This window comes from Chrysochloris asiatica, unplaced genomic scaffold (assembly GCF_000296735.1).
Source record: "Chrysochloris asiatica unplaced genomic scaffold, ChrAsi1.0 scaffold00028, whole genome shotgun sequence".
NCBI classification, from domain to species: domain Eukaryota; kingdom Metazoa; phylum Chordata; class Mammalia; order Afrosoricida; family Chrysochloridae; genus Chrysochloris; species Chrysochloris asiatica.
In genome coordinates this window covers 8,413,918-8,433,223 of record NW_006408546.1, presented here as the reverse complement: position 1 = coordinate 8,433,223, position 19,306 = coordinate 8,413,918, and the positions used below count along the sequence as shown (strand labels likewise).

Here is a 19,306-nt window from a genome sequence, read left to right as displayed (position 1 = left end):
TTAGAGATGGCCTATCTCCTTCCTGGTCCAGGAGCATACCAAGGACACTCTCTGAAGAGCAAAGAGTTGTCTCCCAAAGAAGTGAGGCTTGGCCACAGGAGGGACTCAGAACCCTGGGTTTCACACTGATGATCTGGGGCAGTGGGGGAGTGGGGTAGAACTTATCTTCCATCTTTGAAGTAAGAAGGAGTAGCAGATGGTCTCACTCACTTGAAGGCACCTGAGTAGCCGAAGTATGGTTCCTGGGAGTTGCAGGCACACTTGGCTGTTCTTGTCCCAGCACATAATTGACACAGGTTGGGGAAACTTTTAGAATCTGCACAGGGGACACAGCTGCCCGAGAAGAACTTGGACACTGCTGTTGAACACAGAGATCACAGGCATAAGCTGGCTGGGGACCTCTGTGTTGTGTGTGTGTGAATGGGGTGGCCCTGTCTGAGAACCACGAGTCTGCAGACACTTCCAGGATTATCCTAGGCTAATTACATGCAGCCTGCCAGAGGTGGCTGACATTGCCTGTGCTCAAGGAAGTGGGTCTTCACACACATCACAGTCGTGTGCACCAGGGCTAAGTCCATGAGAACGTTTTCCAAAGCTGTCCACTCTAGGTGCAAGAGCTGCTGATTGACACTGAACCACAACTGCAGCCCAGAGCCACTAGCCTCTGGTAACTCACCAGGATGGAGTGTACAAAGGGGCATGCAGAACCCTCAATCACGTGACAGCCAACCCCTAACAGCTTTCTTTCTTTAGGACATAGCCCCAGTCACCCCATCCCACTTTCCTCTGCATGTAGAGGTTGTGATAGTTCAAGGAGATCCCTCTTCTGGGACCCTATGGAGGGAGCTGATGAGGTAGGGGTCATGCCAACCACATGCCTGACGCTGAGACAAGCAGAAACCCCAAGAAAGGGTAGAACAAGTCCCCAGAGGTGTGGGCCAGGTGGCAGCATGCCATCCAGTGCCATCATTAGCTCCTTATCCCTATCACGGTCAGATCACAAATGCTGCAGAGGCTGGTAGGACTCCAAAAGGTGCACTTTCACCAAGGACAAAAAGATTCAGCCATCATCTCTCAAGGGCTGAAAAGGCAGCTGAACTTCATGTTTGCTGCTATAACTGAACAAGAAGCGAGAGTACACAAGAGATATTATAGCTCCATTCCACTCATCTCTGCTTTGCTGGTGCCCCATGCCCTTACCCAAGCCACTGAGGCCTGAATGCTGGCAAGCAACTGTAATCTCCTACTGAGCCTTCTGGGAAGCTGGAGGGAATGCCCCCTTTTCTCAGGGGCCCTCAATGATGGCCTTAGTCAAAACAAACCTACTGGGATTACCATGCTTGTGGGGCTGTCAGGAGTGCAGAGAGATAAATGCATCTTTGCTGAGAGAAGAAAAGTCTCAGGTGCTAGCTCCCAGAGGAATCCTGCCTTGGGTTTAAAGCTTGAATCTTACCCTTCCCTGATCCCCTCAGAGTTCAACACACATGTTACGTTCCTAGTGACTATGTAGTCTCAATGTGGCCTGTGTGGGCAACTGGAATAGAGACACTTGCCCAGATGTATCCACCCTTCTGCCAGCTTACCGTTCTCAATTGGTACACGGGGCTCCGCCAAGTCAGAGAAAAGTAAGCTGATGGGGACATTCCATCCTGTGGATCTGCCCAGGCCTGTGTGGCAGGTCTTCTTGTGTCTGAGCTCGTTCAGCTGGAAACCACTGCCCTTCAGTGCCACAGCTACAGCATAATAGTGGGTTTGAGGATCTGCAAAGGGTAGGGAGGAAGGAAGGGCAAAAGGAAGACGTACCATCATTGGTACTAGTCTTCCAGAGTCTATGCAGTGGGGAACTTTGGGGAGGACCTACAGCATATCCCTTAGCAAATACGCAGAAAAGGGAATGAAAAACACACTTGATTTACAGGAAAACGAAATGGTCCCTTTTCAAACCAATAAAACTAACACCTTTTTTGCCAGTTCCTCCAAGTCAATGGGGAGACAAGAACTCTGTGGAATGTTCTTTAGTAGACCTCTGTTGTTGTTGTTAAATGCTGTCGAGTTGGTCGTGACTCACAGTGACCCTGTATAAGGTTTCCAAGGAATAACTGGTGGGTTTGAACTCCACCTCAATCCATGCTAATTCTACAGCACCATGATAACACTCCAGGTAATTGTGATGTTACCTAAAGGCTTTGCACCCTTCTCTGCTTCTCTGTTTGCAGCCTAGGCAGTAGGTGAAGGTGTGAGGGACAGGATGCAGTTATCCCCAGGATTTTGACAGAGCCCTGAAAGTTGGAGTCAGACAGAGGCAGGCTGGGTTTTCATGCAATGACACTAGTGGAAACGTTTGGGAAAGGGGCAAAGCCAGATTCTTAGACTCCCCCAGAGTCCCTCTGCACAACAAAATGCAGGTCCTGGGTTCTGTAGCACCTGCAGGTTACTTAGCACAGGGAAGAGGTTATCAGAGCTCCTGTGTGTCTCCAAAGATGAGACTTCCCTTGGTGCAACCCCACTGGGTGGGTGATTGACTCCAGACAGTACCTCCCCAATCACAAGCTGTGGACACTGCCCTTACATCAGCAACAACAGCATGACTTTCAGGTGCACAAAGTTCATAGCTTCCTAGGGAGAACCAATACCCAGTCCTTGCAGGTTACTGTCAGGAACCACCTCACTCAATCCAACAACTTTGTTCCCTACGAATGTAAGCTGACCAAGACCTTGCCTCCCCCCATGGTTGCCATGGCAACACAGACATGTGCTGTTCCCCAGCGAGAACATACTGTCTTTTTTTTTTAGGGTCACAATATTTATTCTTTATTATTTTTTGAACATTTTATTGTGCTCTACATGAAAGTTTACATAGAAAACTTGTTTTCCAATCAATAATTCATACACAGGTTGTTCTGTGACATTGGTTATAATCCCCACAACGTGTCAGCACTCTGCATTTCCATTCATCATGTTTCCCTATCCCTCCTTATTCCTTGCCTTTTATTCTTTATTATTGCCTTCCCTGTCACTCAAGTTAACACACGTCTACTCTCTCTTCCCTTCCACCCCTGCTAACCATCAAAGAATGTTTCTTTTACCATGAAAATTTTTTACAATAGTGGTCTCATACAAAATTTTTTATTTTGTGACTAACTAATAGTGTAGTGGTTACAAATTGGGCTGCGAACCGTAAGGTCAGCAGTTCGAAACTACCAGCTGCTTCACGGGAGAAAGATGAAGCTTTCTGCTCCCATAGAAATTTACAGCCTCAGAAACCCTGTACAGGGTCGCTATGGGTCGGAACTGACTCGACAGCACTTAACAACAACAACAACAATTTCATTCAGCATAATGTTCTCCAAGTTCACCCTTGTTATGAGATTTTTTTTTTCAGATTCATTATTATTATTCAACCTTGCAAAAACTTGATAGTTTCTTAAAAATTAAACCTACACTTAGCATATAACCCAGCCATTCTATTTCCAGATACTTAGCTAAGAGAAATAAAAGCTTATAGCAGACTTATTTTTAAGAGTGCCAAACCAGAAACAATCCAAATGTCTTTCAACAGTTGAAAAAATCAATTGTGTTATATCTAAACAATGGAATACTATTTAGCAATAAAAAGGGATAAACTACTGGTGCACAAAACCATATGAATGGATCTCAAAGTAATAATACTGAATGAAAGAAGTCAAACAAAAAAAAAGCGTTCGTACTGTATGATTGCATTTATATAAAATTATAGAAAATGCAAACTAATTTATAGACACAAAGCAGATCAGCAGCTGTCTGGAGATGGGGGAGGAACAGCATGGAAGAATGACAAAGAGGTACATATAAACTTTTAAGAGTGATTAATATGTTTATTATCTTAATTTGGTGATAGTTTCACAGAGTATATATAAGTCAAAACTTCAAATTGTACATTGAGTATGTGCAGTTTATTTTATGCCAATAATCCATGAAAAAAGCCATTAAAAATAGCATATCCCCAACATAACTTGCTTTTTAAAAAATTTTTTGAGGTGCAAAATATTATATTCATTTTCCTCTTAACTAGATTCTATAGCAAGGTCCACAGTCACTCTACTACCAACTGCTAAAAGTAGAAGTTTCTGTAAAATGAGTTTAATGTGAGAACATACTGTCTTTTGACCCATAGAACTCTGCCACGACAGGTTTCAGGTTGTAAGGGGCCAGGGATGCATCAAACACCCATCCTGCTTCAAGAGTCACAGCATCTGCTTGGTTTGCCTAGAAGAAACAAGATCAGACCACAATGAAGTCCCTCCCCTCTCCAGAAGACTCATTTAAGTCCTCTACCAGGAACACTTGCTCCATAGTTACTGGTATGGTTTAGATTTTCCTCATCTTCCTCAGTTCTTCACTTAAATGTCCCCTGCTTAGTAAGGCCTTCATGGACCACACTCTTAAAACCTCCTACATTCCAGATGTCCCTTTGTTTTACTCCTTAGTCTTATCATCTCATAAACTTTTTTGTTGTATGTTCTCCCCTGCAGAATGTAAGCTCTATGAGGGCAGGGACATTTTTGCCTGTTTCATTTACTGCTGCCTCATTGGGCTCAAGTGTGGCAACAATAGTGAGATTGGCTCAGGATCGGGCAGTGTTACGTTCTGCTGTGCATAAGGTCACTATGAGATGGTACCAACTCGATGGCACCTAACAACAACAACAAATTTAATGCTGAATCCTACCACCTAGAAGACCCAACATCAGTTGGTACTCAATAAATGTTTGTTGAAAAAGCAAGTAAATTAATGAATGAATTGATTTACTTGTCCATTCCCAGATTTGAATTCCACTAAGTTGGTTTGTTGACCGACATGAGAATCACAATCTTATAGCCTCTTCTCAGAAATGAGGTTGGATTTTTGTTAACTTGGTATTGTTTCTATATACTTGTCTCCCTTTCTCTGCATCTCATTCTACAATATCTATCTACCTACCTATCCACCTACTCTATTGGTTGCATGCATCAGAAACCAACTTGAATTTGTTTCTATAAAATCAAGACAGTCACAGGGCCTGGGGAACACCATCAATCAGAGACAATAAGAACGGACACAGATGTCAGCTCATCCCAGTGGTCTCCAGCTCATGACCCTGGGTTCCAGCTTGTTCTTGCTCTTCTCCACTTTACATACATCTTCCCTTCTAGACTGCATGCTCAATGCCAGATGTGAATACAATAGTCATAGAGACTACTTAACCAGGTTCCACAATGTTGTAAATATAGTTTTCCAGAATGATGTAGACATTTATAAAGCAATAGCAATACATACCAATTTCAGTGCAAGCCTACAAGCAAGAAGCAGTATCATTTAAGAAATGATATTACATTACTAGAAATAAGTTGCTACTTTAAGAAAGGTCTTATTTGCACTTCTTTGATTATTAAAATGGATGACTGATTTTCATTTATTGTTTCTATTATTTATTAGTTATCATTTTTTTGTGAGTGCTTTGGTTTTAGCTAGCTATTCTTAATTATTTCTTATCAATTTGAATAGAGCCTTCAAATAGTTTTTATAGTATACTGTTTTGTTATAACTGATGGGGATCTTTTTTGTATGCTTAGTTTTCCCCCCTACTTTTCTTTGTCATATTTATATATATTTTTTGCATTTCTAAATTTATCTACTTTGTGATTTATCTTGTTATGTCTATCTCTTTTAGTCAACTTGAGTCACACCAGGCATTTATTTTGGTGAATGGATTAAGAATATCATGTGATGTTTTCCCCAAAAAATGGCTACCCAATCATCTAGCTAAAGAATCTTTTCTCAGCCATTTGTTTGGAAATTTTGCCTTAGTATAAATGTCCACCCAAATCTTATGTATCTTACCTATTGCCCTAATGTTGGACATCATAATTTACAGTCTATATTCTCGAACATAATTAGATAGATGGGGAATATGTTGAAAGTGGGGAATATGTCTTAATTTTGTTATCTTCCAGGTCTTCTCTATTTGCACCTATACTCTGGTCTTTGGAGTCTGAGTGTGGTGCTGTAGGATAAACATTGGATTGCTAACCACAAGGTTGGTGATTCAAACCCACCAGCCACTCCTCAGAAACCCTATAAAGGGTTGCTGTGAGTAGGAACTGACTTGACAGCACTTAACAACAGCCCTGATCTTTAGTCATTGGGTGGTGCAAATGGTTAAGCTTTGGACTACTAATCAAAAGTTTAGTTATTTAAACCCAACTAGGTAGGCTTTGTGTGGCACTGTAGGATAAGCACTGAGCTGTTCAAACCTCCTCAGAAGCCCTTACAAGGTCACTACGAATTAGGACCAACTAACTCGATGGCACTTAACAACAACAGGGAAGCCTGGTGATCTGCTTCTGAAAGGTCACAACCTTGAAAATCCTACTCTGCACATTTGGAGATGCTGTGAGTTGGGCTCAACTCAAAGCAAATATCACCACCCTGTTCTTTGTAGCACTTTTATTTGAATATTAGGTAGGGATCAGCACTCCCCTGCTCCTTTCTCTTTTCATAACATTATTTTATTTTCTACTCTCTTATGCATGTGCTTTTGAGAATTTTGATAACATTTTATTGATTATTTAAAAAATAAAGAACTGTATTTTGACTAATATTATACTAATTTATAAGTTAACCCTAGGAGAATAATGCAAACATAATATTTAGTCATCTAGGAATACAAATGTTTTTATTTATCAATATTTTTCATTTGTCACAAAAGTTTGATATCAGTTTAATAACAATCCTACAAGTCCCTCATATAATTTTTTCCTGTAATGTTCTCTGGTTATTACTTTTAATTTAAATAAGATCACAATTTGGGGCTATTTTTCCCTCACTAAGTTCTAGTGTGGTGCTGTAAGATCAGCACTGGTCTCCTAACTGCAAGGTTACTGGTTCAAACCCACCAGCTACTCCTTGGAAACCCTACACAGGGTCACTATGAGTCAGAACTGACTCAGTGATACATAATAACAACAATGACTGTTGGTATATGACAATGACAATAATTGTGATATACATACTGATCTTCTACCAAACTAATTTCTTCATTAAAATGTCACTGCTTCTCCAGATTCCACTTCACTTTCTAGATGTGCAATCATCTAAAAGTATTGATATTTTTGTTTGTTACTTTTTCATATCTTAATGCATTCTCAGGAAATTCCAAAAACAATATTCAGTAATAACAGTGATATTGGAGCTTCTTGTTTACTTAGAGATTTCTCTTTCAGTATAATACTAGCTTTGCTTTAACAAACATCTTTTCACTGAATTCTTCTCTCTTTCTTCTTTCCTATCAATGGATGTTAAGCAGCTATATTTTTCTACATACAGAGTGCCTGCATTTTCAGGTCTTTGGCATATTTCTTTCTCCTCTCAAGCAAGATCTATTCCTGTGGGGAGAGAGATGTTTTGAAGCCATAAACTACACCCAATGCAGAAGAAGAAAGTCTAGATTTTCTTCCACTCACCTTTAGGCAGCAGTGACTTACCGTGATGGCCTTGATGCACTCAAGGGAGGAGGTTCTCTTCACACAGTTCAGAAGGGGACCATCCGCTGGAAGGACTTTTTTCATATGGTCCTGGAAACTAGAGCACTTTCTGGCCTCATCATCTGACACCATACACCATCTCACAGTTCTCTCAGGGACAGCCAGACACAGGCCTGTGGGAGAGAGACAGGCCAAAGGCATAAGAGATATCCAGAACTCATCATGGTAATGGGTGAGCTGTATGTAGTAGGCACAAACTGAATCAACTCCATGGCTCACAGGAATTCTTAGGGTCTATTTCTCTGCTTATGCCCTATTCCTGTTAAAGGCATCCTCAAGAAGTTTAACTTGGAATTATCATGTGACCCAGGAATTCCACTTCTATATACCCAAAGGAATTGAAAATAAGTACTCAAGTAGTTGTACACACATGTTCACAGCAGCACTATTTGCATTAGCCAAAAGATGGAAACAAACCAAATGTACATCAGTAGATGAATGGGTAAGCAAAATGTGAAACATACAACTGATTGTTTTTCAGCCGTAAAAAGGAATGAAGTACTGATACATGCTGCAATGTGGATGAGCCTCAAAAACATTACACCAAGTAAAATAATTCAGAGACAAAAGGTCACGTATTATGTAATTCCATTTATATAAAGTACCTAGAATAGGTAAATCCATAAATACAGAAAGCATGTTAGTGATTGTCAAGTGCTTGGGACAGAAGGGGTTGGGAAGTAATTGTTCAATAAGAATGGGGTTTTCTTTTGGGATGATGAAAATATTTGGGGACTAGATAGAGGTAATGGTTGCACAAGACAATGAATTATTAAATGTTGGCACTGTAGGATAAGCACTGGACTGCTAGCCACAAGGTTGGCAGTTCAAACCCACCAGACACTCCTTGAAAATGCCATACAGGGTCTCTATGAGTTGGAACCAACTCGACAGCACATAACAAATGAATTACACACTTTAGAATGGTTAATTTTATGTTATATGACATTCATTTCCAAAAGCAAAAAGAAAAACTATGGGAAGGAAGTCTTGTTGTTACATGCCATCAAGTTGGTTCTGACTCATAGTGACCTTGCATAGTGTTTCCAAGGAGCAGCTAGTAGTTTGAGTCACTGACCCTGAGGTTAGCAGTCCAGTGGCCATCCTACTGAGGGTCTGGTGATTTAGTCTTTCTTTTGATATTAAATCCTCTAAACTTAAAACCAAAAAATCAAACCATTTGCTATCAAGTCTGTTCTGACTCATGGCAACCCCATGTGTGTCAGAGCAGAACTGAGCTCCATAGGACTTTCGATGACTAATTTTTCAGAAGAAGATCATCAGGCCTATCTTCCAAGGTGTCTATAAGTAGACTTGAAGCTCCAACTTTACAACAGAGTATGTTAACTGCTTCCATTACCCAGAAACTCCACTTTAACTGTAAAAATATTCTCCTCCTTTGCAATGGGAAGGAGAATCAAAATCAGCAGACCAAGGCCAATTCTATGAGACTATGCCTCCACCCTCTAACCCTGTTATCAATTCTGATACCAAGCATCCGTTTCACAGCATTCTCTACTTCTCTGCTGGGTTCAGTAGTTCATTGCAGTGGCCAGACAAAACTCACAAACAGTACTCATAATTGGGTTTATTAGGAGCTCTGGTAGCGTAGTGGTTACGAATCGGACTGTAAGCCACAAGGTCAGCAGTTCGAAACTACCAGCGGTTCTGCAGGAGAAAGATGAGGCGGTCTGCTCTCATAAAGATTTACAGCCTCGGAAACCCTGTGTAGGGTCGCTATGAGTCGGAACCGACTCCACAGCACATAACAACAACAACAAGGGAAGCAACAGATTACAATTCAGGATCAGAAATGACTCAGGATACAGTTCTTCAATCAGGACAGCTTCTTTTCAGCAGTGCCCACAGACATTATTCACTCTGGTCATCTGCTTCTCTGGGCCCTGTGGCTTCTTGGCTTCTGCCCTGCTTACACAAACATTACAAAGTTCTTTTAACTGGGCTAATCATTGTTCAAAGGCACCTTACTTGGCCAGCCAATCTCCTGTCCAAAGGCACTTAGCTTTTTGTTCTTGGGTTGGTGACCATAACCTAAGAACAAAAAACTAAGTGCTTTTGGTGCACGGAGACAGCCCAATCTGCAAGCAAGCCTCCTGCCCAAGGCACTAAGCTTTCTTGCTTGGTAGGATGGGTGGCCCATTGCTCTGTTTCCTGCTGGTCTCTTGGTTCTGCCTCTACTTGCCAATGCTTCTCTGTCATGGCTTCTCAACATCTTTTGCCATCTCTGGTGTCACAGCTCTTTGTCTCCTGGATCAAGGAGATCTCCTGGACCAAGGGTACATTCCTGGATCTCAGGATCAAAAGACTCCTGGCTCTTTTTTTCTTGATGGTAATAAGATCTTTGGCTAGAAGGAGAGGACCATATTAAATTATTCACAGTACCTCAATGACTTCTCCTGGTACTAACTACTGCGTTATTAAAATTAGTGTTCATTTATTTCACTGGCATTTTAAGCCATAGCACTTAGTGCTGAAGGAGGCCTACTGGCAATGAGTTAAACATTGGGCTGCTAACCCCAAGGTTGACAGTTCAAACCCACTAGCCATTTTTCAGTAAATAGATGAGGCTGTCTGCTCCCACAGAGATTTACAGTCTCAGAAACCCTAAGGCAAAGTTCTATTCTGTCCTATAGGGTCGCTATGAGGTGGAATCGACTCAATGGCACTGGGTTTGGGTGATGGTATAGAGAGCATTTGAAAGGCAAAAATGCGGTTTACAAATCTGCACAATTTGAACAAATTTTATTTTAAATGAAATTTAGAATATGAAAATTTTAGCAAGAATAAGTACTGATAAGCCTCTGCATGTCAAGCAGTAGTCTAGCCAATATTACCTTCCTCTAGTCTTTTCATTTGTCCTATCAGGTACATCTTTTTGTTCCTGTTTTATAGAAAACATTAAAAAAAAATTTAGGGACATTAAATAACCTGAGCTAATATTTGAAGTACCTTAGAATCTAAAATCTGTGCTGCATTTTAACTGCCTGTACATGTTGTTGTTGTTAAGTGCCACTGAGCCGATTCTGACTCATGGTGACCCTGTATAGGGTTTCTGAGGAGTGGCTGGTGACCTTGAACTAGCGACCTTTGCAGTTCAAATGGCTTTGCAGTCTGGTGCATTAACCCATAGCACCACACCAGGTGCACAGTAATTATCAAACAAATGGGACAGGAGCTGTCAAATTACCTTAGACCTCATGCCCCAAACAGGGAGTAATAAATGGAGGTCCTCAATTTCATTTGCAAAAGCTTTGATAGCATGGTACAAAGAACAGGCAAGGGGGTGGAATTCTACAGGTCATGTAACCATTGCAGAACAGGTATGTTTGAAGTAATGTACCTTATAGGTGCACTTTGATCTCAAAGTACGTTTACTCTAGCTAGTATAGATTGCTAAAACATTTTGGGCTTAAAGATGATGGCTAACAGTAGAGACAAGACAATTCCATAAATGGAAATTGCTTTGGGAACAAGTAAGTTACGCAAACAGCTTTTTTTTTTTTTTTTTTGAGGTTTTTGTTTTGTTGTTTTAAAGGCATGTGCTCTGGCTATTTGCTTTTGGGGGTCCTTAAAGGACTGAACTGACCTGTAGGTAATATGATTACCTGTCAGTACAGTCTAGTACTCTTTATAAATAAAACAACAAAATTCAGTATCCAACAAGGCAAAATTCACAGTGCCTGGCAACCAGTAAAAGATGAAGAAGCAGGAAAACGTAACCAGGGATAACCAGAAGGAAAATCAGTCAGTAGAAACTGAATGAGATGATAGAATTAACAGAAAATAGCTCAAAACAGCTAGTTTTAATGTCACTATATGCTCAAGGTTTAAAGGAAAATTTGAATATAATGAGAAGAAGGATATGATAATAAAAAGCCAAAAGGAATTCTTACAGATGAAAAATACAATATCTGAAATGAAAATTTCATTGGATAGAAATAACAGAAGATTAGATACTAAAGAAGGAAAAAAAGGTGAACTGGAAGGCATATTAGAAACTATAGCAATTAAACACAGAGTGGGGAGAAAAGACTAAAAAATAAATGAAGAGTCTCAGCGACCTAAGACTTGTGATTTAATATATGTGTAATTGTAGTTCTGGTAGCGTAGTGGTTATGAATGGTGCTGCTTACCTCAAGGTCAGCAGTTCAAAACTACCAGCCATTCCACAGGAGAACGATGAGGCTTTCTGCTTCCGTAAAGATTTAAAGCCTTGGAAACACTATAAAGGGTTGTTATGAATTGTAACCGGCTCCACACTATGACCACTACAACACACTACCAGCACCCCCACCAACTGTAGTTAGTTCCAGAAAAATAAGGGGGAACAGGGGCAGAAAAAAAATATGTGAATAATTGGCCAGAATTTTTCTACATATCATGAAAATGATACACACAGTTACAGTGAAAGAGAAACAAAGACAAAGATAAGAAATATTGACTTTCTGTCAAAAAATGACAGAGACCACTGACAATAGAATAAAATCATTAAAGAGCTAAAAGCAAAAGAACCTGGCAACCTAGAATTCTAGGTTCAATATAAACAACTGTCAAAAAGGAACACAAAAATAGACTTTTTCAGACAAATAAATGTTGGGAGTGTAGAAACAGCAAACTTGCACTATAATAAATGTTAATGGGTGCCAGGTCTGTATGGTTTAATTCTATCAAACACTTCAGAAATAATACCAAGGCTAAACCAAATTTTCTAGAATATAGTGGAGAAAGGAAAGTTTCTATCTGAGTCACATTTACTAGTACCAGCATTAACCTGATACCAAATCCAAAGAATGAAAAAACAAAAAAACAACAATAAAAGTTACAACCTAATATCCCTCATGAACATAGGTACAAAAATCCTTTACAAAATATTAACAAATTGTGATGTAGCGAGTTATCTAATGGCTCTTCTAGCCATAGTTTGTAACTCCCACCAAACATTTCTGCCATGCTCGGTATGGGATAAGAAAAGGTGAAAGAAAATATGGATAGGATGACAAAATTCAGCTGTGTATGTTACCAGAGTTCATTGTTAATTATAAAAACTTGGAATCTGTAGCATGGAATTAAAATGGGCCATCATGGAAGCAGGAGGAGAGATCTCACTATCATCGAGAATAAAGAGCCATGAGTGAAGCATGTCCTTTGGACCCAGAGATCCTTGCACATTGAACCTCCTTGATCCAGGGACAGAAAGCTGTAACACTGTAGGAGTGGCAGAGGAGCAGCCGCAGCAAAAACAAGAACCAAAGCATGAGACAGAGTGGCAGACTGCCCAGACCATGGAGCAAGTAAAGTTGAATGACTTTAAGCAGGAAGCTTCTTGTAAAGTGTGGTGCCTGAGGAGCTAGGTTTGCTGACCCATGGAACTAGAACTGAGTACCTTCAGGCTGAAGTTTATGATAGAGTGGTGTTTACTGTGGGCATTTATCAGTAGTTAATGGAATAGTAGACTGGAACAACAATGTCCTGAGCATTTCTAACCCCAAATTGTAACCTGTTAACTTCCCTATTAAACCCCATAACTCTGAGTATGGTGCCTGAGTCTTGTGTGGCATTTGCAGCAGATTATCGAACCCAACATGAGTAGACAGGGCTATAGGAGGAATGGTTGGTGACATATTTTTGCACAAATTGAAATCCAGAAAAAAATATTAAACATACACACAGACTTATCCCTTTTCCAGGAATGCAAGCTTGATTTAATATATAAAAATCTATTTGCATAATTCACCATATTACAGAATAAAAGATAAAAATTCATGCAATTATCTCAACAGATGCAGAAAAAGCATTTACCAATTAAAAATTCTTAATAAACTATGAATAACCAAGAACTTCCTCAACAGATAAAGGGAATCTACAAAATATGTACAGAGAATATCATACTTGAGGTGAAAGACTGAATCTCACATTCAGGTAAAGATAAACACTTTTACTACTTCTATTTAGCATTGTATTCAACATTCTAGTCATTACAATAAAGTTCAAAAAAGAAACAAGAGGTGTATGAGTCAAAAAAGAATATATAAAATCTCTTTATTTACAGCTAACATATTATTTTTTATACAGAGAAAAATCCTATGGAATCTTCAAAAAAGCAACTCTTAGTTAGAGTTGTTTAGAAAATGTTTAGAAAGCTCACAAAATTTAAGTCAATATACTAAAAAAAAAAAAAAAATTAAAATGTTTAAATACCATTTACAATGTCATCCCAAAATAATAAATAAATTAGGGATAAATTTAACAAATAATGAGCAAAATTTGTATAATAATAACTATAAAACACTCCTGAGTCAAATTAAGAAAAGTCTGAATAAATGGATATAGAAATGTCATGGATTAAAAGATTGAACATAGTTAAAATGCTGATTCTCATCAAAATGATATATAAATTAAATGTAATCACAAAAGTAATCCAAGAATAAACTTGTTATTTGTAGAAATCAATAAAGTGATATAAAAGTTTATATGAATATGCAAAGAACCTAAATAGTCAAGCCAACACTTAAGTAGAGCAAGAGTTGAAGAACTTATACAACCTGATTTCAATACAGAGTATAAAAATACAGTAATCAATACACTGTGGTGTTGGCACAAGAAAAGACATAGCTTAATGAAGCAGAATAGAGAGTTTAGAAATTGAACCACATACACATAGCCCATTGATTTTTTTGAAAAAAGCTGTCAAGGTAATTGTGTGGAAAAAGGATATTCTTTTCAAAATCGGGTTCTGACCTTACAAAAAAGCTACTGGAACTAATAGAAGAATTTAGAAAAATGGTAGGATACAAGATCAACCTACAAACATCAATCGGATCCCTCAACACCAACAGAGAGCTCCAAAAAGGAGATCAGGAGATTAATATTATTTACAACAGGTCCTCAAAAGATAAAATACTGAGGAGTAAACCTAACTAGAGATATAAAAGACACATACAAAGACAACTACAAAACACTACTGCCAGAAATCAAAAGAAGCTTACATAAATGGAACTATATACCATGTTCAAGGATAGGAAGACTTAACATTGTGAAAATTTCAATATTACCCAAAGTGATCTGTAGATATAGTGCCATATTTATCCAAATTCCAACAATATTCTATAAAGAGAGAGAAAAACTAATGACCAACTTTATATAGAAAAGAATAATGCCTCATCTAAGTAAGGATTGCAGCAGAAGAAATAAATTAGGAGGCCTTATATGTCCCAATCTCAGAATCTAGTATATATCCACAGTAGCCAAAACAGTCTGATTCTGGTATAATAATAGACACATAGATCAATGGAACAAAGCTGAGAACCCAGAAGTAAATCCATCCACTTAATGACAGGTGATATTCAACAAAGGGTCAAAATCCATTAAAAGGGAAAGAGAAAGTCTCTTTAACAAATGGTGCTGGCAAAACTGGATGTGTATTTGCACAAAAATCAAGAAAGATCCATACTCACACCTTACACAAAAACTAACTCAAGATTAGTCAAAGACCAATATGTAAGGCCCCAAATCATAAAGATGATAAAGGAAAAAATAGGCAACCCTAAGAACCCTAACTTATTTTATAAACAGACTGTCACACAGAACTAAAAATGAACAAACAACAGAAGATAAATTAGACATCTGGGACCTCCTAAAAACCAAATGCTTATGCTAATCAAAAACTTTTCCAGAAGAGTAAAAAGAGACTTGGGGAAAAAAATTGTCAATGATATATCCAGCCAGGGTCTAATCTCTAAAATATATTAAAAACTCTAAACCTCAACATGAAAAACACAATTCAACTTAAAAATGGTCAAAGAACATAAACATACACTTCACCAAAAAAGTCATTCAGGTGGCCAACAGATACATGAAGAGATGCTCAAGATCATTAGTCATTAATGAAATGTAAATCAAAACTAAAACAAGTACCCTACGTCACACAAGCAAAAATGGTACTGATTCCAAAAACAGTAAACAGCAAATGCTGGCCCTGTCATTTCCACTGGAAATATAGGAAAGTTTAGTCTCCTCTCACCCTTTGTGGGGAGAATAAACTTTCATCCACTACTGGTGGAAATTTAAAATGGTACAGTATAAAAAATGGTATGGTGCATCCTCAAAAAGTTAGGAATAGAAACGCCATATGATCCAACAGTTCTGCTCATCGGTATATATCCTAGAGAAATTAGAGCAGTGTCATGAATAAGCACATGCATACCCATGTTCAATGCCGTATTCCTCACAATAGCAAAAAGATGAAAACAACCTAAGTGCCCATCAACAGACGAATGATAAAGAAACTGGGGTGCATACACACAATGGAAAACTGTACAACACTAAAGAATAACATTGATACATAGAGGGGATTATAATCATTGTAATGAAACAAGGTGTAAAATTTATTGAATGTAAAACTGATGATAAAAAAACAAACAAAACAGGCTTCTCCGAATATAGCTAAGAAGAATTAAAATGTAAATCAACATTTTGAATTGTAATGCCAAATTCAATTTTAGAAAATTTTAATGAAAAAACAAGATTTTTGTTTTCCAGAATCAAGCTTTACTAAACAGAATGGATAAAGATGAGATGGAAAGAAAGATGAAATATTATTTGTACACATCAAATAAAAATTGCTTTTCATTAAAAAAAAAAAGAGTATGGGGGGAAAGAAAGAGTCCCCACTGAATAGCTGTCATCTTGTCTAGATGGGTCTGGTGAAAAGAGATGGGGATAAGATTCGTAAGATTCAATAGTGAATAATTGTTACCATGACTAATTGCGACTGTCACAATTGTAAAGGTAGAAGTTTTGTAACAAAAAACAGGGGAGTGGTTAATCTTACAGTCCAGAAACAGAGGGTCCTAGGACCATCAAGAGAGAAGCGCACAAGCAGAATGCGGGACCTTATCCAGAGAAACAGCAGCGCCAGAGACGGGGGCAGAGATGGGGGTATGGAGAGGGGGAGTGGCTGAGGACTCTAGATTCACGGACTAAGAAGAGAGGGACTAAGAGCTGGTGGCCAGGAGGCAGACTTGCTGAATGTGCCCTTTGGAAATGTAAATTATCATATATGCCTGAGGGTTTTTTTTTGTTTGTTTTTTTTAAAAAAGCTAAAGTGGATAGAGAGAAATACTGTTAACTGATGGTACATGGAGGGCATTATAATCATTATAATGAGACATGGTATATGATTTGATGAATGTAAAACTGATGCTATGCCCTGTAAAAAAAAAGAATAACATTGAATTTGTGAAATATAACATGGATGAATCTGAAGGACACTATGCTGAGTAAAATAAGTCATTCATAGAAAGGACAAATATTATATGACACCACAATTTTTAAAATTCAAGAAAAGTTTTACACACAGGAACATTACTTTATGGTTACCAGGTACAGGAGGGGAAGTCCCAGTGTAGTGCTACAGGTTAATGCACTGGACTGTAAGGTTGGTTTGAATTGCGAGGTCGGTGGTTAAAGCTCACCAGCTGCTCCTCAGAAATCCTATAGAAGGTCACTATGAGTCAGAACCAACTCAATGGCACTTAACAACAACAAAAAGAGTATAAATTGATCAAGTCATTAAAAGACTCATGGCATTGTAGGATAAACACTGGACTACTAATCACAATGTCAGTGGTTCAAACACACCAACTGCTCCGCAGAAATTTTATATTGGGTCAGTATGTGTCAGAACCAACTCAATGGCAGTTAACAACAACAAAAAAAGGTACAAGTCCAGATGGCTTTACTGGTAAATTCTATTAAACATTCAGAGAGGAGCTGACAACAATTCTATTTAACAATTCCAGAATGTAGACAATGATGGAAAACTCCAAGACTCAGGATTAGATTCTTAGGATTCAATAGTTAGTAACTATTATAATGATTAATTGCAATTGTCACAATTGTAAAGGTAGGGGAGTATTTAATCTTAGATTCCAGGAACAGAGAACCCTAGGACCATCAAGGGAGAAGAGCATGAGCAGAATGTGGGACCCTATCCAGAGAAGGAATGTCACCAGAGATGGAGGCAGAGATGATAATATGGAGAGATAGAATAGCTGAGGACTCTAGACTCATGGAAAGGGAAAGGCTGTGTGCTGGTGGCCAGGAGGCAGGCTTGTAGAATGTGCCCTTTGATTGTTTAAATGATTATATATTCCTGAGTGTTTTTGTGTACATCAAAAAACAAACAAACAAACAAACAAAAACCACAGAAGGAATTGAAGCAAATACTGTTAAAAGATGATGCTTGGAGGGGATTGTAATCACTGCAATGAAACAAAACACAATAGGATGAGTGCAAGACCAATGTTCTCCCATGTAAACTATGGCTCAATTCACAATGAAAGCTTAAAAACAAAACTCCCTGATTCATTTTATGAAGCAAGCATAACTCTGATACCAAAACCAGGCAAAAACATGACTAAAAAAGAAAATTATAGACCAATATCCCTCATGAACATAGATGCAAAAATTCTCAACAAAATCCTAGTCAATAGAACCCAACAATATATATAAAAAAATAATACACCATGACCAAGTGGGATTCATACCAGGTATGTAGGGATGGTTTAATATTAAAAAATAATCAATGTAATCTGCTACATAAATAATTAAGGGCATATATACAAATCCAACAGGAGCACGGTGGTTCCATATGATAAGCACTGGACTGTGAACCACAAAGTCCATGGTTCAAGCCCACCAGTGCTTTGTGGGAGAAAAATGGCTTTCTGCTCCTGTGATGATTTAAAAAGCCTTGGAAACCCTATACAGGTTCACTATGAATTGGAATCAACTCAATGGTATTTAACAGCAATAACATACAAATCCAACAACCAACATCGCTCTCAATGGTGAGAATCTGAAGCCATTCCCCTTGCAAACAAGGAATCAGACAAGGATGCCCTGTATCACCACTCCTTTTCAATAATATGGAGTCCTGGTGTGGCGCTGTGGGTCAATGTGCTGGACTGAGAAGTCAGTTTGCACCACTAGGTTGGCAGTTCAAGCTCACCAGCTGCTCCTTGGAAACTTTATACAGGATCCCTATGGGTCAGAACCGATTCGATGGCACTTAACAACAAACAACAACTTATTCAATTATATATTGGAAGCATTAGCCAGAGATATAAGGCAAGAAAGGGAAATTAAAGGCATCCAAGTTGGCAAAGAAGTAAAGTTCTCTTTATTTGCAAATAATATGGTCGGAGTCTTGGTGTGGCACTGTGGGTTACTGCACCAGACTGCAAAGCAGTTTGAACTGCAAGTTCGGTGGTTCAAGCTCACCAGCCGCTCCTCGGAAACCCTATATAGGGTCGCTAAGGGTTGGGATCGACTCGACAGCAATTAACAACAACAACAGTACTTAGAAAAGCCCAAAAACTCCGCAAAAAACATTATTGGAACTCATTGGTAGAGTTGGCAAAGTGGCAGAGTATAAGATCAACATCTAAAAATCAGTTGGATTCCTCTACTCTAATATAGAGAATTCTGAAAAGGAAATCCAGAAAACAATGCCATTTATAATAGCCACTCGAAAGATAAAATGTGGTGGTGGTGGTTGTGGGTGGTGGAGTCAGTTCCAACTCTTTTATCTATCCTGCATAGAGTTTCAGAGGCTATAAATGTTCACAGGAGCAGAAAGCCTCATCTTGCTCCCACAGAATGGTTTGTAGTTTCAAACTGATGACCTAGAGGTTTGCAACCCTACTGGTAACCACTAAAAA

At 38.7% G+C, this 19,306-nt stretch overlaps 1 protein-coding gene across 1 annotated transcript in view; it reads right to left on the bottom strand.

Moving 5' to 3' along the window:
* Nucleotides 1–7,670, bottom strand: part of LOC102838046 (inhibitor of carbonic anhydrase-like) — a 51,258-nt gene extending 43,588 nt beyond the window's left edge. The window contains exons 1-4 of the mRNA XM_006846641.1: nucleotides 7,503–7,670; nucleotides 4,137–4,245; nucleotides 1,602–1,760; nucleotides 211–358 (exon numbers count right to left, since the gene is read on the bottom strand). Coding sequence (XP_006846704.1) covers nucleotides 211–358; nucleotides 1,602–1,760; nucleotides 4,137–4,245; nucleotides 7,503–7,634 — 548 coding nt within the window. The 5' untranslated portion in view covers nucleotides 7,635–7,670. The remainder of the gene's footprint in view (nucleotides 1–210; nucleotides 359–1,601; nucleotides 1,761–4,136; nucleotides 4,246–7,502) is intronic.
* Between the last annotated feature and the right edge of the window lie 11,636 nt (nucleotides 7,671–19,306).